Below are 22,990 nucleotides of genomic sequence, written 5' to 3' on the forward strand. Positions count from 1 at the left end.
TAATAATTTGAGGTTATGTTAGACAGTCAGCTGCTTGAAATGTCAATGTCATATGCTCAGTTTTTTTTAATTTATTGGATTTGGCAAAAAGGCACATGATATTATACTTGTAAACAATACTATTTATGCTCACTGAATGGGGCCATCAACTTAAACTAACTTTAGAAATAAAATAATACGGAAGACTGTAAAGTTTATTCAGTTTATTCATATCACCATCAAAAGATGCATAATTTTTTTGATATTTTTTCAAAATTTATCAGGTTTAGAAGGAAAGGAAAGTCGTAAGAAAAAAGGGCACCATTTAATTCCAAAAAAATCATATTTTTGCTGTTTCCCTTTTGGGATCGGCACGTTTCATAAATATTTGTAATGCGATATCTTTGTTTACATTTTTTTAATATCGAATTCCATCGTTGAGGTCTACACTGTCCTACACCATAAACTACAAAAAGATAGGTATTATTATAGTTAAAGTGGCACGTGTAGAACACAACTTTTAGTGGGGTCGATACTTTTGGATTGAATTTTTAAAAGCTTGTATCGTCAAAAGTGTATTAATAATAAGTAAGTCATCTCATCTTATATAAAATCTTAGACTATTTCTTTTTTTCCATCCTCTAAGCTTAGAATATGCGTTATTATTCTAAGCCTCTTTCTTTTTTTCCATCCTCTAAGCTTAGAATATGCGTTATTATTCTAAGCCTCTAAGCATAAAATACCAAATTCTAAAAATACCATTGACTTTTTATATATTTTTTTTTTATCAATTGAGCAAATAAAGCGATCCACGTATAGAGAATAAACGATAATATTGTCTATGTTCGAATAATTTGTCAATCGAATCAAAACTGCACAAATATTTTTTTATAGTGTTCGTGAATTCAATGAATTTATTTAGGCAGTCTCATATGTTGTACCATGAACTCTAATAACAATGGGGAAGAGAAGCTACCCGATGGTTGGAAGCAATTCAAATCGAAGTCTAACCCCGGTAGAAACTATTACTTCCATATGAAAACAGGGAAGTCTCTTTGGACTCAACCTAAGGTATATTCTATTTTACTTAATAAGTTACGGGTAAGAGTTTAGATACTTTGTCGAATTATTATAGTTTCTTGTATTCAATATACAACGTTTATTTGTAAAGTTAATAAAGTGTAAACTCAATCAATAATCTGAACAAATTTTTCAAGGCTGAAGATGGACCCAGTAAATGCGAACAAAACAAACGTAAGAATAAAAGAGAGAAAAATAAAAAGAAAGATGAACCACAGAAGAAAAATTTGAAACGAAAATGTTGCGCCGCAGAAGATCAGACCTCAACAAAGAAACTGAAACCAGGTGCATTTTTTAAAGCTTATAATCCCACAACACGTTAATTTATCCAGACTATCAATATTTTAATTCTAAAGAGGGCTTATTGTAAACTTTAATTATATTCCACTTTCTATATATGCACTCCCTTGGTATTGTGAATGCATATAGATGGCCATAACAGCTTTCCATGAAGAGACTGGTGTATTGGTTTGTATATTGATACCTCCCATATAAGTATTACAGGTTCCATTTTCAAAAGTAAACAACAAACCCCAAGTGATTTCTTTACTTTTAAATATGGAACCTATAACATACATAAAAAAGGATATATTTAAGTTAAAAAGCAAAAAATGGTATTTTGACCTTCAACAAAGTTATTGTATTTGTTTATTTGTAGTTGTTGATACCTCCCATGTAAGTAAAGATGAAGACATGTGAGATATCAATATAGCCAGGTGGAGTTAAGAGGAACATGCTTTATTCTGAATCAAATGTTTTGAGCTCGAGTTAGAACAGATAGTATTTAAGAATTTTGGAGTACATTAAACTTCACTGTTTATCAGCTTTATATGTTTTAACAATCATTACGCTAAATTGCATCAAAAATATAGAACAAAATACAATACAATAATGCCTTGATTTCAGAGGGCTATATTAACCAGTTTTGTGTTAACTTTGAATTTAAACATGGTTAATTATTGGACCAAAATTGTTTAAGTGTAAATAATAATGTTATTTTGTGTCCTAAATTTCAGAAAAAACAGCAGGAATACGGAAACCACAGCCAAAAAAGCCACCTTCCAAAAGGGATGATAGAGCTAAAAAGTTCCATGCCATTACACTTAAAAAGGAGAGTCCTCGAAAACCAACTATACCTGTACCTTCACCTAGATCTGTCCCATCTCCACTGCCTACACAAAGAACACCTAACACTCTTAAAAATGTAGCAAGAAACCAACTACAACACCCTTCCCCTAAATTAACCCCTTTAGTACCTTCAAAAGAGACGGCACCTAAAAATATAAATGATAGATTATTACGGCCTTCCCCAAAATCCACTCCTTCAACACAATCTAAAGAAACAACTCCTAAAAACTTAGCAAGCAATAGACTATCACATCTCAGAGCCCAACTAGATTTTGAAATTCAACAGTCAAGACCTGAAGACATTGATCTATCGCCTGCTAAAGTGGCCAGATGTAGTCCTAAGGCAATTCCTTCAGAAAGTCCACTAAATGAATCAAAGGTGTCCACAACACAATCACCAAGCAGTGACAGCATTCAGTCTGCACCATCTCCGTCTCAGTTTTTTGCGGCAAACAAAATCATATCATCAATGAAGGCTCAATTGCCTGAAGAGTACTGCAACAAAACTAAACAAAAAGACACATTTGCAGATATAGAACAGGGTATTTGCAATCAAACTGCTGAATATCCGTCACTTAAACACCCAGCTACACCACCACAGTTTTCTGAAGCTAGTAAACTGGTTTCGGCTATAAAATCGAAATTGTCTTATAAAGTACCATATAAAGATACACCAGTAAAGACTTTTATGTCTGCTAAAGACAGAATGGAAGCATTACGGAATAGGTTAAGTAATGATGCGGAAAGAGATGATAGTTTAAGTAGCATTGAATTACCCAAGTTTGAGGCAATGGATGTAGAAGACTCTGAAGAGGTAAAGTATGTTTTGATTGCATCCGCTCTGTTGCTCACCACAATGCCAGCATCAGGTTGTATTTTAGTCGCAACTGTGCAAATGCTGACTGGAGCCTTTTTTCTATGATAATTTATGAATTTGATTTAAAAACCTTACTATATGTAATTAATTTTCAATTTTCCAACTATTTTTTAAATAGCTTAACATTACAGTTGTGTAGTTTTCTTTAAATTTTTGCATATAAAATAAAACAGCTCATTACCAAATAGATTGTAATTTTGAAACACCTAATTTCAATATCCTTTGTATTTATTTACAGATGAGGCAGACCACAACTTCCTTTCAGTGCACAAATGTAAATAGCACAGAAATCAAGGAGAATGTAGTTTTAGTAGTGGACACAAACATCTTTATTCATGAGCTTGATGTTATTAAGAATGTCCTTAATTCACATATAAAAGGTAACCTTACCTGTTTCTCAGTAATGTAATATTAACAATGGTTGTAGCTCAGTGGGAGACTGTTGTTTGTTAATGAGAGATTGATAGTTTGAATCTTGTGGCATGTACCTTGGATTTTAACTTCTAAGTTACGTACATAAGTAAATATTTAACAATACCTCTCGCTAATGGTGAAGAACAACATTGTGATGAAACCTGCATGTTGAAGAAGGTTCGCAATCCTTGGAACTCAACCCAGGTTGACAGACAGATCATAAGTATGACAATTATAATCAGTGATCGGAATTCAAAGAGTTAATTTACCTAATGTATGAATGCTTTCCTTAGTATGGACATACCCTTCTACTATGGATTACCCTTCAGTAGCAGTAGAGCTCCTTGCGAAAGAGTTCGTCCAGGGAAGTACTGCTACCTTACCTGTTTCTGCCGCTAAACAATAATGTCAGCATTACTGTGTTCCGGTTTTGAAGGTTAAGAGTTCTGGTGAAATTACAGGCACATGAGACTTGTCAACTTACGTTTCAGGGTGACGGGCGCAGTGGCAGTGCCCCTCAAATCTTTGCGATTTAAAGCTCTGAGTGGCACTGCAACTGTTATGGACAGGCGTGTAGTTTTCCATGAGGCGTATGACTTGTTCGTTTCGTCACTTGATATTAAAAAAAAATGTCCATTTCATCATCAATGTGTGTAAAATTTCTTTTATTACTGTTTTTTCTAAACGTTCCAAAATATAGGTTGTCTCATATTTACTTTCGAAATGGCTAAAGTATTTAAATACGTACGTACAATATTATGTTTTGAGACAATAATTTGTAGTCGCGAACGTACTCAAATATCAATGAATAATATGCACATGTTGCGAACGCAACAGAATTTTTGTAACTTAATGTAATTTTCGAAGCAGTAACTAAACGCTCGTCAAGGTCATGTTACCTAGGCCGGTAGGTAGGTGTTCTATTTTGAACCAATCCACTGACACTACATACATGTTATTTCATCCCTACATATGTAACGAATATTTTGTACGAATTCACAATGGTCAAAAACGACATTTACTTTTGAATTGTACTTCCACAAGAAACCACCACTGTTTAGCGATTAATGGCACTACTTTTGTATACCAGTAACCTATTGCCAATATATTACAGTCCACTATAAATCGTCTTTAATTTAACGAGCTCGTCCAGATCCTCTACATCTTCTACTAGGGTCTGGCGGCTACAGCGTATTCAAATCTAATCCATTGTGAGAAGTCTCGGGATTTGTATAAGGGAATGTCCACATTATTCTTTAGTTAGACTGATGACCTTTTATTTTGATAATTCAAACAGGCTATTCAGAGCAACCGACGTTACTTGTCCCGTGGCGCGTTATCAATGAATTAGACCGCCTGAAAGACAACAATAATGGCAACGGCGCCATCTGCAAGCGCGCGCGCAGCGCCATGGATTACCTCTACAAGTCTCTGCCCGAGAATAGTCGGATAAAAGGTTGCTTAAAAATTTCTGTATACTTATGTTAACATATCATTGATTTGGATTTTTTATCTGTATCAATATGTCCAATTTTTAATCGCCGACACAAAAAGAGAGGAGTTATAAAGTTGAAGCTTTTCTGTTTATCTATCTCTTTGTATGTGGCAATGTATATAGCTCCCAAATGGATGCCTAATTTAATCAGGATGGTTCATAGTATGTTTTGTGAACATCATTGAACTGTATAATGATCATGAATTCTTTTTTCCAGTTAGTGTAAGGATTTCAGCCTTCAAACTGGTGGTACGGAGAAACTATCTTTCCAATTGAAATTAGGATGTTTTTTTAAATTTCAATGGCCTGTGTAATAAAAAATAAAAAACATCCTAATTTCTACAGGAAAGATGGTTTTTCTATACCACCATTTTGGGATCCAGTATTTCCTGTCATAAACAAACCGAAAAGGACATAAGACTGCAGTACTAATCAATATGTTTTAATTTTACTTTCAACTGTTTAATCAATTTGAAATTTGTTACCGCAACCAGGATTATCTGTAAACGACCCAACTCCTCAACTACTTACATAGAACTATCGTATTTGGGCTCAATAATTTGGTCTTCACGAGTATTTAGGTGACTTTATTGACTTTTTAGAGTACACCGTGTTCTTTATCGGGGATTTTTAATTTATTTAATATAAGTGGTATTTTTTTTTTCCTTATTCTTAACAAGGCCTTTAATACTGTACTATATGGTGTCTATCAGCCTCATAGGGTATCTCAAAATTGCGTGGTCAGTTAGGGCGCGTCCCCATTATGTCGTGACGACAGATAGTCGTGCCGTTTAAAGTGCCGTGGCTTGTATATTTAAATGAAGTTATTCACATGTAGTACAACAGGATTAACTATCGTCGGACGATAAATAGTTTTATTTATCGTCACGATAAAAATGTGACGACAGATAATCGCAACTTCGAAACGATTCTGTCGTGCAAACAACAAGGCGGCTGCCGTGAACTGATAAATTTCGTCACGATCTAGTGGGAACAGTCCACGTCTACGACACAGTCACGGGAGATAGTCGTGATATGGGAACAGGCTAGACGCGACATAAATAAATAAAACGTTACGACATAGTGGGAACGCGCCCTTAGGTGTATTTTTGGATTTAATGCAGTAGGTTACATAAGTATAAATCATTTTGGCTATTATGTAAAGGATCTCGGTCTCGCAGAACAATATTTATATCTCCATTACGTCCCATCTCCTCAATTCCATGTGGTCACACTCCACTATCAGATAAGTGTTATAGTAGCTATCTTAGCACTTTTCCTTTGGGCTTATTTGGTTAGTTATTTCTTTGTAATTTGCTTCTGTTAGATACCGTTATGGCACTATAGATTTCCCACCTTTTCATTGACTATAAGTAATCTATTTCAAGCTTCGCATTCTCGACTTTTCGTCAAGTTTCTTAGCCAAAAATTGCGACACTACGTGTATATCTAATTCAAATACTTTCTATTAATATATTACCACCCACTTTCTTCAGTGCACTCGTTCTTGTGTTGACGTCACACATCTTACAGGCCAATCACTACGTGACGCAAATTGCCATATATACCCATGCGAACTGCCTGATGACGAGATTCTAAACTGCTGCCTGCAGCAGAAGGAGAGAGGAATATCTGTTGTAAGTTATTTTGGTATACCTTTTTTGGTTGTATCTCAAACTCAAAGAATCTTTATTTTATGGGGTACAGGGTTTCCCTAGTGCAGCGAAACGTAAAATTTTCAGTTTTTAGGGTTTCGTGATTGTTACTCATTGGAAATGAAAATAATTAGGTTTAAAATGTGTATATTTGTTTTTTTTCATACGAGCCATGTTTCGGGCTCTTTGCAGGCCCCATGGTCACGGCAGCTATCGGTAGATATGAAAAACAAATAGCCGCGACTTAGATTTAAAAAAATAATTTCATTTACAACATTACCTTTTGTTATGTTTGTCATCAGATTCTACTATCAAACGACAAGAACCTGTGTAACAAGGCATCAATAAATGGCGTGAAATGCATCACACTGGCCGATCTAAAGCCACTGCTAGAGAACAAACCCCAGGCCACAGTGGATCCCGACCTTTATGCCAGTGTAAAGCATTATGAGAACACCATGCACCAGTTGTTGGCAAACATTTTAGAGGTAATTCGGGCTGCATAAAACTTGTGCTTATCCCTAGTGAATACGAATCAATTTATCTCAGTGTTATATTTTGCTATTCAATAAAATCAACATTATAATGAATACAGCGACATCTATGTCAGCTTGTGGTAGTTGTAAAGGTACTGATTGAATGATAAGCTTCATAATTCTCTCACAAGGTGTCGCTTACGGTGTTAAAAACTGAAAACCTGATGCAAAGATCTATAACAAACAGAGGGATTCGTAAGATCTGCTGACTCTAGCTGTAGCTCAGATGGCGTAGTTTCGAGTCTTGTCGGGTGAAAAGGAATTTTTCTTTGTGTTCGATATTTGTATTATTATTCGTTGTGACCGTTTTCGTCTCTGAAAAAATAACTTTGGAAGGTTGTCTGGTGCATACTAATTTAAGTTTCTGTATACTGATTTTGAATTTCAGAACTTGAAAACCAGGGAATATTTGGGTCTGAACTTAGCCCCTGCCTTTGAACTTGAGTCTAATTTTCAATTTAGACATTTAGGCCTCGGGAATGTGTTTTGTTTTGAGCAGACTTGATTAATAAGTTTATTTTTAAAGATACTGGATTGGGTATATGGAATAGCTTTAGTTCAGGAAGGTTCTAACTATAGTGAAGGTCTGTAGTCTCAGACGACCCTATTGGGCGGCAGGCAGGTGTGTTGTGTATGTACAGTCGGCGTCAGTATAGCTAGTGCGTTGTGTTATCAAAATGGAAGAAAAATACATTAAATTCGTCAAAAGCTAATGGAAAGTGCAGGTTAAAATCATCGTGATTTTTATCAAATGTTTGAAGATATTTTTTCGTGAGGATTTTAAGCTTTTCTTTTTTTTTTTTGAAAATAGATTTATGCTTGATGATGTTAAGTGACGACATGACCGACGATGCCTATGCGTTCTAGCCTTGACTAGTCCTAAGTTCTAGAATTTTAGGAAGCCACCGGTGTATTAAATTTTTTAATTCCATAATAAATTCAAAAAATAAAAAAAGCCTTTACAATATTTTCGTTTTTTTAAATTCCAGAACGAAATGCGAGCAAAGTACAACAATCTGTGGCAGCATGTGCTCTTCAAGGCTCCTCCTTGGACCCTCTCGGATGTCCTCCAATGCCTCCTCAAACACTGGATCGCCGTATTCAACGAAGTATTCCCTCGAATAGAACACCTTATCACGGACTTGCGACACGCGTGGGTTTCTATTGAGAGTAAACGTATGTACCATTTTTATTTCACTTCAACCCAGCGGTTCGATCTCCAGTAGGAAACGAATTTTTCCAAATTGACTCCGATCAGGGTGTTACCATAGTATATAATTATAATAAAAGAAGTATGGTAACTCCATACAAACGTACCAGCGCGTCTCTTATGTGTGCACGGCCGCCGAACGCCGTATACGGATGCACATATTCACACAATCTCGCGGCGAACTCGCTTTGCATAGCATTTCATTATAGAATTGACAATTTTCTTAAATTTCACCTTGTAGACGCATGTTTCGTTATCCTATTCATATATTCGCACCTCCTCGGTAAAACAGACTTAACTGCATAAAATTGTGATACCAAAACGTTTTTAAAATGCAATTTATATGGAAAAGCAGAGACGCATTATGGATTCCTTCATTTTTCTATAGATAGCGTAATACGTATTGAAATAGTATAGTGGTAGTATAGTACATTTAAAAGCTCTTCAAATGTTCTTAATAGCCTTAAATACAAAACTACTAATTAAATAATGTCAAGTCACTGTTTCATCGGAAATGCGATATTTTTTAAATTTTTTTAACTAGCAGTTGTTGAGAAATAAAAAGATTAAATATGGGGGGTTTAAAAGCCCGCTCAGGAAGTTGTCGTCCATTAGACGTACTTCCTGAATAAAAACCGATAATAAATTGGATGTATCGATTAGTGTCAAATTTTTAGTAGCTTTGGGTGCATACTATTTAGAGATTTTTTATTCATTATGTTATTATTAAATATTTTTAAGTATACTTAAATATGTCTCTGGTATCTATTTTTCCGTAAACCGTATTTTCTAATATAATTTATTAGGTAAATAAATTATATTATATTGTACATAATAACTGAAAACACCAATTGGTATAAGTATTGGATTTTCTGGTCACTACGTGACGTTAGACCAACAATGTAAAATGTAAAACAATGCGCAATGTTTTATGTAGATTATATATATAAAATATATAAAAGTTGCTATTGTTAATTGAAGCGTTCTTTTACACTACGATACCTCCAATCAACAATACGCCAACTTAATTTTTGATCCTGGGGCCTTAATAAACCATGAACTCTTATTATGATTCAGCTTAGGACTTTAAATGAATCGTTGTGAGACCATCACCATTCCGCTTTTTTTGTCGTTACGAACCTATACTGAACTGTAAGTTTTTATTTTGTGTTCTTTTTTCACAAAATTGGTTTTTGTTTTAGTTTTTTTTCCGATATTTGTTTTTGTTTCCTTTTTTGTTATTAAATTCGGGGAGCATAATATTAGTAATATAATAGCATAATATAATATATTAGCATAGATATTATGCTATTCATAATCGTACACCATAATCGGGATACTAATCCACGATGATGATAGAAACTTTAATGTGTAAGTACACCAATTGACAAAGGTTATTTCAATAAAGCAAGAGAATATTGCAATTAATACCTTAATGTTTACAACATGGAAAACGTGTGAAACCCCAACCCACATTGGGCTAGACCTAAACTCCTTATAAGATACCTGTGCCCATGGACCTCCAACTAAAGAGGACTGCTAATCGCGATACAAGTACCAAATAGCTATTTTTGTAACTAATTTGTTTTACATTAACGAGCAGCAATTTATCAAACTTACTCTAATTTCTAGTGATAATAAACAAATGAATTAGGTGGCGCTTATTACACAGATTTTTATGGATAGTGCCGACAATTATTTTATTCGATTAGGATTAGCGCCATCTACCCATATTAGCAAGCGGTAATTTACAAATGGCATGTATTTAAAAGATCCTTTTAAATTTGCGAAAGCAGCAGGCAAATTAGTCTAAACGGTTATCTTTTATAATGATTGATCCCCTTTCTCTGAGACATAAAATAAATTAAATGGAGCGATATTTTCACGGAAGAAAGTATTTATGTGGATATTTTAATCTATTTATTTATTTATTTATTTTAGGAAGGTTTACAGCTAATAACACAAAATATAAAATACAAACTAAACAACATCAAAGAGCCTATTACAAACCTCCACTTATGCATATCAAAAATAGCAAATTAAGAGCTTTATTTATAGTTTACTATTTATACAGACCAAAGAAAAGAAAAGAAAAACCGGAAAATGTTGCAATGTTAAGCCATTATAGTAAATTAAACAATGATGTACACATAACGAAATATGCAGCTTGAGCACACCTGCAATTAATCTGTTCTGAGCTACGCCAAAAATGTTTGGTTTGTATAAATTAACTTTGATAGTTTTGTGTTTGGGCCTCAAAACTAAGACAAATGAGCATCAAACATAAAATTTAGATACTTATTTTTAAAACTAAGTAAATTATATTTGTATATAAAATACATGGTTGGAAACGCAAGCAAATTGACTTCTGGTACCCGCCGGCCGCTGCCGCGGCACGCTCGACACTCGCTTCACTTGCTCAGCTCCTGCTACTTTTTCATATACTAACCTAGACTAACCTACTGAATAGAGGGCGCAACCAAGCAACCAATATTTATAAGGCGATCAATAAATATCAAAAGATATACTGGTTATAAATGTTATCAATCGTTGAAAGAGCAATGATAAAAAATAGGATACGTATTAGTTTTGAATACCAAATATTAATTTAATATGTTAAAACATAATAATAATGTTGCCTTCAAAGCAGTTCATTTATAATTTATCCGTAGATCAACTAATATAGATGGAACAATTAATATATATATCAAACATAAAAAATACCGTTTGTTTAAAAAAGTGCACATTTACAATAGATCATTATTTCTTTGAGGATCAAATAATATTATCCCTTTATAAATTAGCTTGCAACAATAGATTGGAATAGATTCTATTACAATCTATTGATATATGTAAAAGTTTAGAAAATAATTATAGCTCAATGGTCAATATTTGAATAATATTACAAGTAAAAAAGCTGACTTCTTATATTTCATATTAGAGGTATTAGTTGACATCCACGACCATTTATTATTTAAACTACTTCCCGGCTATTATTGACCAGCGCTATCTAGATCTAAGACGGAATTTTGAACTTTTACAGAGTAACAGTCCGTAGTATGGATATTAGCAGTCCTCGTGAGTTGGGTCCATGCCCGTGCCCAATAGTGGGACTATACAGATGACTTTTTAGTCACCATCCAAATTTTTTCTAGGCGTTAGGTATCATTCAAAGATTCCATTTTTGAAAAAAGAAATTGGTGGGTCAAAGAACAGTGCCCACTTTGGACTCGCAATTTTTTTAATCGCGACTCTGAAAATTTATATCCATCTAAATATACATTATAAAATAATATAACTTTCATTCATAAAACTTTGAAATAAGTTGGCAAAAGGTTCGGATTTTTTTAAATACATAAAAAGGCATTTACACTTGCCGTAGATTTCTTCAACGTTTGAATAATTACAAACGAAAATTACAATAATTGTGACACCGCTAAGCAATGATCTCAAATACGTAAGTCTTCTTTAATTTGAACTTGACTCTCAACTTCAAAGTTATCAGAATTAAAATAAAAAATATCAGAATTAGAATCAAAATTAAAGTCCAGTCAAGTTCTATGTGGATAATGGCTCCGAATAATTACTTGCCTCTCAATGTTGGAGAAATCATGCCACGTGTGAACGAAACTTGAAATTAAATGTCAAAATCTAAGTTGTTTAAAGTATTTTAATCAGTACAGAGTATTAAAAAAATCGACCTCAAAAGTACGTGGAATTACATGTAATTACCAAGTTTTATTGAAATCGGTTACCGGAAAGTGCGCAAACCCGGATTCATCCGGGACTACTATACGGGACTCGACACAGGAGATGATAAAAATTGGTTCTCACTACTCGAAAGTATATTGAGAGAGAAAAACGCCTTGAAAAGCAAAATCAACCATTAAAATAATTGCTCCTTAAACATTGACTTACAAATAAATGGACGACGGGTCTAATACAAAAACCACGAAAAAAATGTCCCAAGTCAACCTATTCGAAATTTAAATTGTAATGTCATCGCAGTATCGCGCTGTCAGTAGAACAAATGAAGACTAAAGCGGAGTGTCGCGCTCTGTATACGATTTTAGCGCCTTACAAGTGCGGACACTTTTTAGCGCGGACCCGACGTCCATATAATTGTAAGTCAATGTCCTTATATTAAAATTTGGCGCTATTTATGAAAATGAATTCATGCGTGAACAGCCACCCTTAGAGGTGGATGATTTTCTTCAAAATAAAATGGGACCACTATGGAGGTACCCTCTTTTCAACAAAAAAACAAACATGAAAATCAGTTCACAAATACCGGAGTTATCGCGTGACATACATACAAAAAAAAACGCAGTCGAATTGAGAACCTCCTCCTTTTTTTGAAGTCGGTTAAAAAAAAATTGTTTTTGCACCATTTCTTTCTCATTCGTCTGACGTAGTGAATCTAAGTATTATTTTGAATATGTATACAACTATACTTACCTTATTATATGACTGTACTACCAAATAACATAATTAACGTCATTTTTAACGTACACTCAAAATGAAAATATTGCATGAATCAACTTTCCCTAGTTAAAAAATATAAATCTAGTATAATTAGGAACTATATGGAAATATAAATGAAACCCTGTGTCTGCGATTGATGGTCGCCAACTTTTTTTTGGCTGGTCCAGGAGTGTATGGAATTTGGGCATTGTTCTTTGGACAACAATTTTTTTTATATTGCTTGAGCAACCAACGCTCGGCATTCGAAAAACGGGGCGACGGAGACGTTATTGTACAGGTATAAGGTTGATAATGAAATCCTAACGTGTCAATTGTTTCAGGTCCAAACTCTCTCTCTCAGTCCGAAGTAACGAACTTCAAAGAGCTTTGTTTAGATATAGCGAAGAAATGCCAAATAATACCTGAATACATGCAGTTGGCCAAAATCACAGTGGAACGATTGCTGAATAAAGATATGGTACAAGAAGAACAATCAGAAATGCCTATTATTGATGCTTTTGAGGGCCTCTGGATTGTTTTTTCTAGCTATTGGTAAGTATTCTGCTGAAGAGTCTGTACTATCTTTGGTTGGTTGCGCATAACAGTGAAAGTGTTTTATCAATAAGTTTGGAAAAAATATATCATGAAGATATGCACTGCTTACTATACGATGTGAAAACATGATTTCTAAAAATTTTAGCGATAGAAAAAACAAACACAAACTTACCGCGAAATTTTACAAGAAAACCGCCTTATTCAATATGTACTTTGCATAGACCACATAAATACTAGTAATAGACTGGTTAGTGGGCAGGGTCCACGTTACCTAGCTTATTGGCCAGGGTCCACGTTACCTAGCTTATCACCAGACGTGCATATGAGTGTCAACAGCACGTCCGTCGCCGTTCAAATGTGATACATAATTAATTTGTGGAAAAAATAAAAATATTACGAATTGTACCATTATATTATGTCGCGTAAGAAGCCAAAGTAAAAAAAAATACTCCGGGAGTGATTTCATTGCATCGGTAAGTATTAAAACTCTGTATTTTCTAATATTTTGAACAATACAATACTATAATTTCGAAACAAAATTATTTTCTTGCAACTCGGTAATAACAATATACATTGGTTGCTAGCCATCGCCGCCGTCAAAAGAACAGTTTGAATGACGCTCAATGAATTGCTTGTACTAGTGTCGTATTACACTTGGTACTGGGTACTTGGTACTTGGTACTTGGTACTGGTACTGGTACTGGTTTTGATACAAAAGTTGCTTTATGTCATTTCCAATCTTTTTTTTCTTCCCTTGTGCTACCATACCAATACCAATGATTTTTTTTTATATCAATTGTACTAAATAGAACACGTGTAGTATACATTTTCAAATGGCTGTAATTTCGTTTGAAAAAAAAATAATTCTGAAATAAAGCCTGTGTCCCTGCTGCTCGACCCACGCAATAAATAAAACGTACGTGGAAAAAATTCAAATCGAGATTTAAAAAAAATTATACATGTAAAATACCTATTGAATATAGCGGTTTTCTTGTAAAATTTCGAGGTAAGTTTGTGTTTTTTTTTCTGTCGTGAAAATTTTTAGAAATCGTGTTTTCACACCGTGAAAAATGTAATAATAATCTAATCAGTGTATATCCTCGATTTCACTATGTATTTTTTCTAAAGTGATTTTCATTCAATTTGAGGTTGTATCGACCGTTAAGTATGACCTTATTGTACGCGTTTATTAATAAACAACTTTTGTGACTGCAATCGCGGAAATTAATTGGGTGCTCCAGGCACCTGGTAGAGGTCTCGTCTTAAATACGCCTAGATACTCGTCTTTGGCTCTCATCATCATCAACCCCATTATGTCTTACTGCTGGACCCTGGTGTCCTTTGTGTTTAAAGTGTTTAAGCCATAGTTCATCACGCTTGCCCAATGAGGCATGTGGACTTCACACATTTTCCGCAACCTTCACAAATGTACTTAGAAATTGAAGTCATAGCCATCGAGTTGGTTATGTACTCGATGGTCATAGCCAACCAGGAGCCAGGGTTGTTGCGAATATCAGCGTCCGCATCCGCGGATAATCGGCATAATTTAAAATACATCCGCATTCATCGATGCTGATATTCATTGCGGATGTTCGAGTCGTGAACCTAAAAGGCACGCTGGAATAACTTACAAACCTACCAGAAACAGACTGTAAGCTGAAAAAGCGGCTCAACTGTTTTTTTAAATGTAACTTTGATAAAATTCCAGAACGATTAAGCTAGGCAGATTGATTATTTTATTAATAAATGTCACAAAATCATTGAAATAATATTTTATTATAATAAGTAACAAAGAAATGTTTTAAATATTGTTATTTGTTATAAAGCAAAACAAAATCTTATAACTAATTACAATCTTGCCATTTTACAAGACTAATAAGCAATTTCAATTTAACATAATTTCCTGAAATAAAAGTAACTTATATAAAGAAATTGTCCATCGACAAAATAACTTTTTAAATTTAAGTTAAGGGGACGACACTTTGTGTGTTTATACTAAGTAACAAAGAAAATAGAAAGATAGATAGATAGATAGATAGATAGATAGATATACACTTTATTGCTCACATACAATAACAAAAACAGTACATAGACAACTTAAAACTAATGTGGGCAAAGGCGATCTTATCGCTAAGAGCGATCAAAGAAAGCTTTATCGTGTAGATTCTAGAGTCATTACGAATCGTCTCGCCAGAAGACTTGACGAGTTTCAGCCACCGAAGCAGGCCGGGTTTCGACGGGGATACAGCACCATAGACCACATACACACAGTGCGGCAGATTAGACAGAAGTCAGAAGAGCATAATCGGCCCTTGTGTCTAGCCTTTGTGGACTATAAGAAGGCTTTTGATTCCGCCGAAACCTGGGCTGTCTTGGAATCCTTGCAGCGATGCCAAGTGGACTATCATTACATCGAAGTGCTGAGATATCTGTATAACGCTGCCACTATGAGTGTCCAAGTACAGGACCAGCAGTCTAAACCCTTCCAATTACGCAGAGGAGTGAGACAGGGGGATGCCATATCCCCGAAACTCTTCACAGCCGCATTGGAGGATATGTTTAAGACGCTGGATTGGAAAAGTATGGGCATTAACATAAACGGCGAGTACATCTCACACTTGCGATTTGCAGATGACATAGTCCTAATGGCCGAGTCGCTGGAGGAACTACAGCAGATGCTGGACGGCCTAGTGTCCGCCTCTGGACGTATTGGTCTCGGCATGAACTTGGACAAGACCAAAGTCATGATCAATGATCACATTGACCCGAGACCCATAATCGTAAATGGCTACCTTCTTGAAGGTGTTTCCGAATACACTTACCTCGGGCAGATTCTGCAGTTAGGTAGAAACAATTTCGAGAAGGAAGCCAAAAGTAGGATTCAGCTTGGATGGGCAGCGTTTAAATAGCTACGTCGAGTCTTCTCCTCATCTATACCACAAAATCAGAAAACAAAGGTTTTCAACCAGTGCGTCCTGCCTGTTATGGTTTACGGAGCCGAGACGTGGACACTCACGATACGTCTAGTCCACCAATTTAAAATCGCTCAGCGAGCTATGGAGTTTCTCCTAAAATTCGTAATGAGGTTATCCGACATAGACCCAAGGTCACCGACATAGCTCGTGCAATAAGCAAGCTGAAGTTGCAGTGGGCTGGCCATATCTATCGAAGAACCGATAACCAATGGGGAAAACGAGTTCTGGAGTGGAGACCGTGACTCGGCAAACGTAGTATAGGACGCCCTCCGGCCAGGTGGAGTAATGACCTGCGAATGTTTGCTGGCGGAAAATGGGTGCGACAAGCTGAGGACCGGGCGAAATCGGCGCACATTGGGGGAGGCCTATGTCCAGCAGTGGACTGCGATAGGCGATGATGATGATGATGATATTCAGTAAGAGTTACATTTTTCGCGTCTTTTTTTTAAATACGCAAAATCAGCATCTGCTGATGTGTAAACAACCTGCTTCAGCAACAACCCTGATTCGAAGTATTCACCTTGCAGTTGAGAAACCGCTGGTCTCCTATCACGCTGTTATGTTCTTCCAACTATTGCAAATTTTCATTATATTATTTTTATCCTAACTTAGGGAAACCTTTCTGTTATTTCAGCGCAAAACTAGCATCAGCATTAGGCATTTCTCATACATTAGAAGACAAGCTACCTGGCAATGATCCTTTACATGTACTTATGAGCAAATGGTCCGTGTTCTGTTGTCAAATTCGCGCGCTAACTTCGGCAATGAAGGGGTGAGTTTCTTTAATTAGAAGAAAAATTATCCTAGGCCCCGGAATAATCACTGTCAAAATGATCCCAGGTTTCCGAATGTCACGTCAAATGAACATTTATTTTATAGGTAAAATAAACCCTGAGAACAACGAGCAAGAAGCGTTACACGCGTGCTGCATGTGTGAAATTAAATACGTATTCCTGCTGTTTGTAAAGACTCGCGAGCTGCAACGTAATCACGTGCATTACGTTACAGCTCGCGAGCCTTTAAAAAACAGGCCTGTTTAGATCTGTTTTTCAATATACAATTTAGGTTCCAATCTGGACGTATGTTTACAATGTTTATTTACAGATTGTTAGAAAACACGGATAGCATAGAAGAAGAAATACCAAAATTAGCGGAAGTATTCAAAGAGAGCTTGAGTGTTATCAATAAGGGCAGTATAAGTGTGAACAAAGACAACATGAGGATATTTTGTCTCAATTGCAGGTATGCTGTTATAGCGATAGACGACTTGGCTTGTACACATACGTTGTTCCATGATTTCAAAAAGCACATTAAGCATTAAATTAATAACCTACAAAGCATGTTAATTTAAATAAAGTTAAATTATTGACAATTTGTGGGTGCAGCTAGGTTACAATTTCTTACTTTATCTATATACTTTATAATAATATTCTTTATAAAAAATATACTTTATAAAGGTAATTTTATTGAAAGCTTTGTTATTCAATAAAATTACCTTTTCTTTTATAAGATATGAATCAATGCCACCACTTATAAATTAAAATTTGCACTGATTTTGTAAACTTTGTAGTTTGGCCTTATATTTTTTCTACTCGAAAGTATCTATATATAGTAAAAAGCATGAAAGTAAAGTGTGAATGCTAAGAAATGAGACCGTGGCGCAGTAAACGTGGCATCTGTGATGTTAGAGACAGATGATAATAAGCAAAGTCTTTTGCGTTGCCAGCTGTGGGATATGAGGTCTTAAATCTATACAATTATGGTTGTGGCGTATGTTTCTGTCCCGTTGTTTCCTTTTGCGATATCAATTATGTTAATGAATTAACCATTTATTTTTTGTTTTTCAGGAACATGTTGCAAGAAGCATTCACAAAGTTTTCAGCGCTTTCCGAACTGTTAAACATTTGCCAAACTCGTTTAAGTAACTAATACAATTGAAAACCCTAAAGTCGCTGTCAAGAAATAAAGAAATAATATGTAAGATACTTTTATCATCATTTTTACTTAACAAATGTTTAAATAGTCTAAAATTTTATGGATCGGTTGTCGAAAAGATAAATAGGTGAACTAGATGAATTCTAGATAATATACTTTGATTTTGAGACATTATCTGATTTGATCGGGAAATAACTTTAGACTGGGACCTTTTATGTAGCATTTAGAAAAATTTGTGCATGTACAAGTTACAAATTTCAAAGAGTTTTGTGTTAACTATCAAATATTTTAGTGAAGTTATATATATAGTTAAAATATGCAATGTCGTAAGGGACATTTTCCGGTACTACAAAATGTCCCTTACGACACTTTTTTTTTTCATTTTACAAGTGTAAAAGATCTAGAGCTTCGCGCATGCCAATTTTTAGCCAGGTTGGTGTAAGGCAGTTGACTCTTATCGTCCTATAAGACATTCCGTTGGGCACCAGCTCTCTCTCCTATCCATCTGTACTCTCCGATATAGGAGACTTTGAAATTTGTACTTCTCACTTTTTTTTAATTGCTCTAGTTGTATAGACAACAGCACTTAATTCTACATTTTTGGTCGAATATCGTCTCCAGAGCAACAGACTAAGATCCGTCAAGTGTGGTTAGTAAAAAAGTGCATAGACATCCCTCTAAGTGTGATAGATTTTGTTGAATGTTGACCAACTTTTAAAATTTATATGTATTCAGGCCATCTGTTATTTGGAATTGATCCGCATACAATGGTAAAAGTATAATTTTTCAATAATTTTTAACGGAGAATAATAATATGTTTTAAATTTTTATGAATAGGTAACAATTCACCTTGATGGGTATAATAAGATTTTAGATTCTATTTTTTATTAAGTTATTTGGTTTATATTTTTTAAACTTTGATTTGTGGTTGATACATTTCACTGTTCACTAAGGGTTGGTCCCCACTTGTTAAGCGCGCATTAGCACCACGTCTGTGGCCTTCAGGAGCAGACAGCGTCCTGCTCGATACGGCACGTGTTGTTCGCCAGTACTTGAGCCTGAAACACTGGGAATACCGCCACTCCCTTTAAAAATTAGTTTTTTAGGCTATCGGAGAGACGACAATCTAAAATAGATATCATAAATATAAACAGTAACTTTATTGAGAAAAAAGATAGAAACAGGTAATGAAATTGTGCCTCCGATCCCCTGTATAGGTTTTATGTCCGTTACATTAATGCTTTAAAAGTAACAACAAACAAAACTAAATCTATCACAACAAGTTTAAATAAACAGCTATTTTATATAGAGTATATAATAGTCTGCAAGCTTGTTGTTGATTAATGTTGACAGTCAATAAAAAATATGACAAATAAAAACCCACACTTATTATGGTCGAGGTGCTGATGCATGCCAACTTGTGGGATTCAACCTTTATACCCTCATTTTGTAGTTTATCAATAGATTATATCACACGTCTTGATGTCCCCTCCAAATTCACACTTTCAATTTATCACAGTGCTTATGTAGGAGATAATATGAAGATACAGGCATTGCTTTAAAATTAGAATCCTTGCCCATAAATTAAAGGAAAGGAAGGAAAGGAAAGGAAGGATATTTTTTTATCAGTTTATATTTTATGTCATCGGGAAAAGTTTGTCGCACGTCAGTGTGATAAAAATCTGGATTTTGTTGTCGATCTAACAAGTGAGTGAATAAAAATGTTCTCATTTTGCGAATTAAACATATGTGCATACAAAAATGGGATAGTTCCTTGTGACGCGCTGTAATTTCTTCTGATCTGGACCCCACGTCTGCTAATTTTAAATCATATCAATAGTGTCGATAGAGTGCTAACGGCTGAATTGTCTTACGTTTGACATTCTACTAAAAGTTAACGAGTAGTGGCTTGTCAGTAGCTAGCCATCGAGCTACTGCCATCAACTGTCATTGCAATTTTTTAATATTGAATAATATTTTTTCAATGGCGAGTCAATGGCGTAATCTATATTATCAATCGTTAGTGATTGAATGAATGAATACCATTCCACTGACACTCTATTGAGATTTAACTGCCTCCGTGGCCGAACGGTTACCCTACCGAACTGCCACGCAGAGATCCCACGTTCGATTCCCGGGCCGGGAGAAATATTTGTATGGCCAACATTTACTTCTCCTGTGAGTTTGAGTGTAATTTGTGGTTGTCTATGTGTGTATCCATGGCACCCGCGATACAGAGTTTCCCTAGTGCGGGGCTATGTTGAGTGTGTGCGTTATTGAAAAAAAAATATTCTAGCAGAATAAACAAATATTGTCATAATTGCAATATCGTCTGTTCAAAGGTAAAACCACATAAGTGACATTTTCCACAAAAAGTCTATATAGTTATGATAAGAAAATCACTATATTTCTGGACGTGAAGCTCAATAACAAAAAAGCTTGATAAGAGTTTTATCTGCAGAAAGATGGTGAATTTCTTACAAATGGAGATTTTTTGTGGAAAATGTAATTTATGTGGTTTTACCTTTAAGCAGACGTTATAATCTTAGTGGAATCTCGATGAAATTGAAAAATGAATTGACCAGTGATTTTAGAGAAATTGGCAGACTGGGACCCAGTATAGTGCAATCCTAAAAATATTTCAATTGGGAGGAGCTTCAGCGTCTTCAAAGACTGACTAATTATTATATTTTAAGCTTAACACACACTACGCTGCAGATCCGCGTCTGGGTTTTCAAAACACAAAACGAAATAATGTTTAAATTTAGTAACTAGAGTTTTTAATAACATGCAATTTTACATTTCATTATGTTCTGTTTGATTGTGGTAGATGATACATCACATCTTTAGCGGATCTCCTGCTTGGCGGTTGGTTACATAATATACCTTAGCGTGAAACAAAAAGTTTTGGGATATCTCTTGTGTGACCATCTGACAAAAAAAACTTCGTATTAAGAAATGTTTGTTTTAAATCGTTATATGCAATATCGCAATATTACATATTCTATTGTACGTTAAAATTAATACTGAAAATATATACTGAAGACACTTTCAAACTTGTATACATGAGTGTACACGATGTCTTTCATCACACGTTGTCTTTTGCTTCTAATTACTTTTTTCTACATACATTAGATACTTACATCACAATGAGAATGGTAGCTTCGTTTTACTTTCTTTATTATAAAAATTGTTTATACAGGGTGAACAAGATAAATAATATAAAGACGCGAATGAATAGCTGATATCCATATCGAATATGTAAAATAAAAACACTGTCTTATTTTTAAATATTTTTCTGAAAGGAAAAGACTGCCTCTAACGTTTTGTAATACTCTGCATGAGACACCGCGTCAATCGAACATGTAGCAAGTGTTCTGCAAGGTCAAATCAAACTTACCGGCCTCTGCGCACGCTTAGGTGGGACGTCGTCGTCGCGTATTTGTTTTACGTGATATATCGGTGTATTCACCTGTGTCGCCTTTGTAGTTCAGTGGAGTGCAGTGACGTTCATAACGATGCCATATCACTACACAAATAAGGAACAATAAGGGACACGATGCGGTGTTACGTTATGGTATGTTATGGCAATTATGTTGTTAGTCGTGGTAGGAACCTGTACCGAGAAATGTTCCTTAGTCGGCGAGAATCATTCTACACATGATGTTAGGACTCAATTTTGTATGTCCTGTCAGTATTTGTAAAATAGCACGATATTTTTTTTCCTATGATTTTAGAGGCGATTTTTGTATATATTCGGAATAAAAATCGGCTACTCATTTGCCTCTTCAAATATTTATCTTGTTCAACCTGTCACCCTGTATAAAGAGAGATGACATCGACCCCCTCCGACGTAAAGGATCGTATGTCGAAATTGCCAAGTTTACAGGGGAGCATTAAAATTGGACTATCCAAAGTTGCTATAATTTGTGTTTTGAGCATTAGCTCGTACTAGTAAGTACTAGCACTGTATAATAAGTAGGGCAACTCTCGCTTGTTCGACGCGTGCAGGAGGCAAGCAGTCTTAAAACTAGGCTACGACTGCTTCAATTAATTCGTTTAAATGTCAATAAAGGTTTTAGTGATTCCGCCTGAAGAACTGAAAAAAATGTGCAATTTTCTTGTTACTTACGTTATTAATAAGTAGCGCTTATTTACTACCCGATTAGTATCTAAATAATAATAATATTTACCAGCTAAGTCTACTTTTAAGTTGAAATTTTTAGTTTAAAAATTCTACGTAAATATTTATTTAAATGATTTTCAACTTCAGCAAGTTAGAAGATACAAAGGATTAGAAAGTCCTTGAATACTTCTTTAGTCAATATAATAGGCGTGCCCTATCCGGTACCAACTATGCAAGGAAACTTACTTCTGTGATCATTTTCTATATGTCTCCTTGTAAATAAGCGATGTAATTTTATATACCAATGTCTGTTCAGCTACGTCGAAATAAGAAAAATAAATGTGGAAAAAACGGAAACTTGAAATGAATTTTATTTATTACGTAAATAAATCTATCTCCAACTATTTTTTTTATTTACTTAGCCAGCTAGTGGACTATTTTAAAGGGGCATTCATTATCCTACATTGCAGTTTTCCTTGCCGTCTGCCGCGTAATGCAGGTTTATGAATATAGTCGCACACAGCGTACAAGCCCTCCTGCAACGCGTCATACGAGTCCCAA

At 35.0% G+C, this 22,990-nt stretch overlaps 1 protein-coding gene across 3 annotated transcripts; it reads left to right on the plus strand.

Moving 5' to 3' along the window:
- The first annotated feature begins 908 nt into the window (after window positions 1-908).
- On the plus strand, window positions 909-18,324 carry LOC113226381 (transcriptional protein SWT1). 3 transcript variants are annotated; one of them, XM_026458990.1, is made up of 13 exons: window positions 909-1,080; window positions 1,197-1,344; window positions 2,076-3,001; window positions 3,303-3,313; window positions 3,383-3,444; window positions 4,776-4,934; window positions 6,507-6,610; window positions 6,931-7,116; window positions 8,154-8,340; window positions 13,180-13,390; window positions 17,003-17,140; window positions 17,473-17,610; window positions 18,216-18,324. In XM_026458990.1, exons 1-13 carry the CDS (start codon window positions 922-924, stop codon window positions 18,295-18,297), a joined length of 2,511 nt encoding a protein of 836 aa, XP_026314775.1. In that variant the 5' UTR covers window positions 909-921; the 3' UTR covers window positions 18,298-18,324. The 3 variants fall into 3 exon arrangements, with proteins under 3 accessions (XP_026314775.1, XP_026314773.1, XP_026314774.1); XM_026458988.1 differs by having other exon boundaries at window positions 3,303-3,444; XM_026458989.1 differs by having other exon boundaries at window positions 909-1,050; window positions 3,303-3,444.
- Window positions 18,325-22,990: the final 4,666 nt, after the last annotated feature.

This window comes from Hyposmocoma kahamanoa, unplaced genomic scaffold, assembly GCF_003589595.1.
Source record: "Hyposmocoma kahamanoa isolate Upper Pololo Valley unplaced genomic scaffold, ASM358959v1 190, whole genome shotgun sequence".
NCBI lineage: Eukaryota > Metazoa > Arthropoda > Insecta > Lepidoptera > Cosmopterigidae > Hyposmocoma > Hyposmocoma kahamanoa.